Below are 3286 nucleotides of genomic sequence, written 5' to 3' on the forward strand. Positions count from 1 at the left end.
TAATAATTATTATATATATATATATATATGGATATATGGATATATGAATAGAAAAAAGAAAAAGAAAAAACAAAAAGGAGAAAAGAAAAGAAAGGGATGTGTTACACGCCGGTAGCAGCAGTGATGATGATGATGATGATGTTGATGATATTGTTGTTGTTGATTATATTAATAATAATAATAATAATTATTATTATTAGTTGTGTTGCTAATTATTGTGTTGGTGATGGTGCTGGACTTTTAAAAGTAAAAAAAAAGAAAATGAAATATAAGGAGGTGGAAAAGCAGCCGTCATGAAGGACATTTCTCTCATGACGCAAAGGCACATACGTATGAAAAAAGAAAAAAAGGGAAAGTCAAAACGAAAGAGAGAAAATAGACAAAATAAAAAAAAAAAAGAAACTTCAAAGGAAAAGAAGAAGAGAGAGAGAGAGAAAAAAAAAGGAAAGTTGGGGTGAGAAGATTATTACAACAATAACAAAAATAGTAGCAGTGAGGGAAGGGGGGGGAGTGTGCGAGGAAAAGATTTAAAAAGAAAAGGAGGAACTGATATTAGTTTTGCTTCTTGTTGTTTTGATGTTGTTGCTTCTGCTGTGCTTTCGTTATTACTTTTACGCGTTTTGTTTTATGTTTTACCGCCGTTTACCGATTCCAGTACGCAACACTCTCTTTTTTGTTCCAGTTTCTCTTTTCTTATTCGGTTCTTCGTTGTTCCACTTCTTTTCCCATTTCATCTTTTTTATTAGTTGTTGTACCTTTATTTCGATTCGTTCCCCAGATCCTTTTTTTTTTCTTTCCCTCTCTACAGTTTCTTTATTTACGTGTGTGTTTGGGGTTTGTTTACTCATTTCTTTTTTTTTTTTGCTTTTCCCTTTTGATTTACACGGTTTTTGTTTTCCTTCTTTCCTCTCGTGTTTCGACGATCCCGTGAGGCGCGACCTCGAAATGTGTTCTTTTTTTCTTTTTCGCTTACAAACAAAAAGGGAGACGACGGAGCATGAAATAAAAGTAAAACAGTAAAATAAAAAGGAATACTCATGTGTACTTTCATCACTTGATGTTGTTTATCATTCTCTTTTCTTTTCTTCTTTTTTTTCCACTCTTTTTTCGGTGCCTCTTGTTTTATTTTTTTTTTATTTTTCATTTCATTTTAATGATGTGCTGGGTAATAATTCAGCTCAGAGGAAAAGGGGGGGTGGGTGGGAAGGTCCTTTAGTCCCGCCATATTTTACAGTTTTGGTTTCTGCTCACAGGGGAACTGCTGTTGTTTTTTTTTGTGTTTTTAAAACACACACACACAACTTCAAGGAGTAGCTTCATCAAGTGGGAGATAGATAGTGGTTAAATAAGGACGGGAAAGAGGGGGGGGGGCGGGTGAAGCTAAATTATTTGTTGAGGAAACGGTCACAATAAAATAGGAACACGATTCGAAAAGAAGAATGCCGCCAACACGTCCCGAATTTGAGGCACCACCCGATATTCTTTACAATGCTGATGGGGCTCAGCGCTACACTCGTAGCGGCCGCGTACAAATGGTTCAACGAGCCATGACACGGCGGGCGCTGGAGCTCCTCGCACTTCCAAGTGGGTGTCCGGCGCTGCTCCTCGACGTTGGGTGCGGTAGTGGATTAAGTGGTGAAGTTTTGCGAGAGTGTGGCCATACATGGATTGGGATTGATATTAGTACGGATATGCTCGGAATGGCAAAGGCTTCAGAGGAATTAATGCGGGAAGATGATGAAAAGGAGGATGAGGGACCAATAGAAGGTGTGGACTTGCGAGATGTGCGTTGGGGTCCAATTCATGATGAAAATGAGAATGAGAATGAGAATGATGACCATGACAGCACTGACGGCGATGGAAATGAGGCTGAAGCTGTTCTTCCACCGGGACCATCGATAGTTGAGGTCATGCGAGGAGATATGGGTGAGGGACTTCCCTTCCGCCCGGGTGCATTTGATGGTGCCGTCTCAATTTCTGCCGTGCAGTGGCTTTGTCAAAGTGACCGCCGCGGCCAAGTTCCACAAAGACGGTTGCGTGCTCTTTTCCAATGCCTCTACAATGCCCTCCGCCGTGGGGCGAAGGCTGCAATTCAGTTTTACCCTGCTAACGTTGAACAACTGCATATGATCACGAGAGCCGCCATGCTATGTGGTTTCTCTGGTGGTGTCGTGGTAGACTTTCCTCATAGCACAAAAGCGAAGAAACATTACCTTGTCGTGCAAGCCGGCCAAGTAGCGGGTGGTTTTATGCCTCCACGTCCACTCTCTGTCTGCAATGAAGGAGGTGAAGAGGTGGAAGAGGAGGAGGAATGTGAGGAAGAGGATGGAGAAGAAGAAGGTGAGGAGGAAAATGATGAGGGACAACGATTTGGGGCCCGCGTGGGGGGTCGAGTGGCACACAAGCGGTCGCGTAGTCATGGAGGGCGGCAGGCGGGTGCACGTCGCCGAAAGGACAATCGTCCCGTAACTGGAACGAAGGAGTGGGTTCTTCTTAAGAAGGCGGAGCGGCGCAAGTTTGGCCTTAAAACATCAGAAGACACAAAATACACCATGCGAAGGCGGCGACCCCGTTTTTAGTTGGTTTCCGCACTTATCGCTGTCTCTCTTTGGTTCTCTGTCTGAACATCTGAAAGCAAGCACTCAACACACTCGTCACTTTCCAGCACACTACATGTTGATGATATCTTGAGGAAAGGTGGGGGATTGAATAAAGAAATTGTCTGTGTGGGTTACAAGTGCTTTTCTTCAAACTGTGAAGTACATTTCCCTTTTTCGCTAGCAATTTAGGCCCTCACACCCAAGTGAATATTCGATTAAAAGATGTAAGCAGCGTATAACAAAAGAGGTAAAAGAAATATAAAAGATATATACATATAGTGGTGAGGGAAGGTGACTACATTGTATTCTGTTTAAAGGATGAATGCTGGATGGATGGTCTGGCTGTTTTTATCTGATGCAGTCAGGCAAAAGTTTCCGTTTAGCCTTTTTTGTTGTTGTTTCCTTTCATAGCGGAGTATGTGTGAGAACTTCCCAGTGTTGTGTTTCAGTCATTGTTCTCTCTTCCACGTCCCGTGAATGTGGAAGAGAGAACAATGACTGAAGGGAACCTCATGGAAAGGGTCAGTGTTTCATATCAGTAAACTTATTATACTGAAGCTGCAAAATCCAATTCGTTTTAAAGGAGGAAAACAAAAGTTGGACAGATTGACGGTTGACCATATCATCATTTCCTCTGTAAAGTATTTCGTATACCTTCTTATATATATATATATATATATATATAT

General features: G+C 41.7%; 1 protein-coding gene across 1 annotated transcript; it reads left to right on the plus strand.

Annotated features, from left to right (window-relative positions):
• Positions 1-1439: 1439 nt before the first annotated feature.
• Positions 1440-2579, plus strand: TEOVI_000591200 (Methyltransferase domain/Methyltransferase involved in Williams-Beuren syndrome, putative; the record flags this gene model as incomplete). Its single annotated transcript, XM_067221024.1, has 1 exon — positions 1440-2579. One exon carries the CDS (start codon positions 1440-1442, stop codon positions 2577-2579), a length of 1140 nt encoding a protein of 379 aa, XP_067077125.1.
• Positions 2580-3286: the final 707 nt, after the last annotated feature.

Source organism: Trypanosoma equiperdum, assembly GCF_001457755.1.
Source record: "Trypanosoma equiperdum strain OVI genome assembly, contig: ctg_1300, whole genome shotgun sequence".
Lineage (NCBI taxonomy): Eukaryota > Euglenozoa > Kinetoplastea > Trypanosomatida > Trypanosomatidae > Trypanosoma > Trypanosoma equiperdum.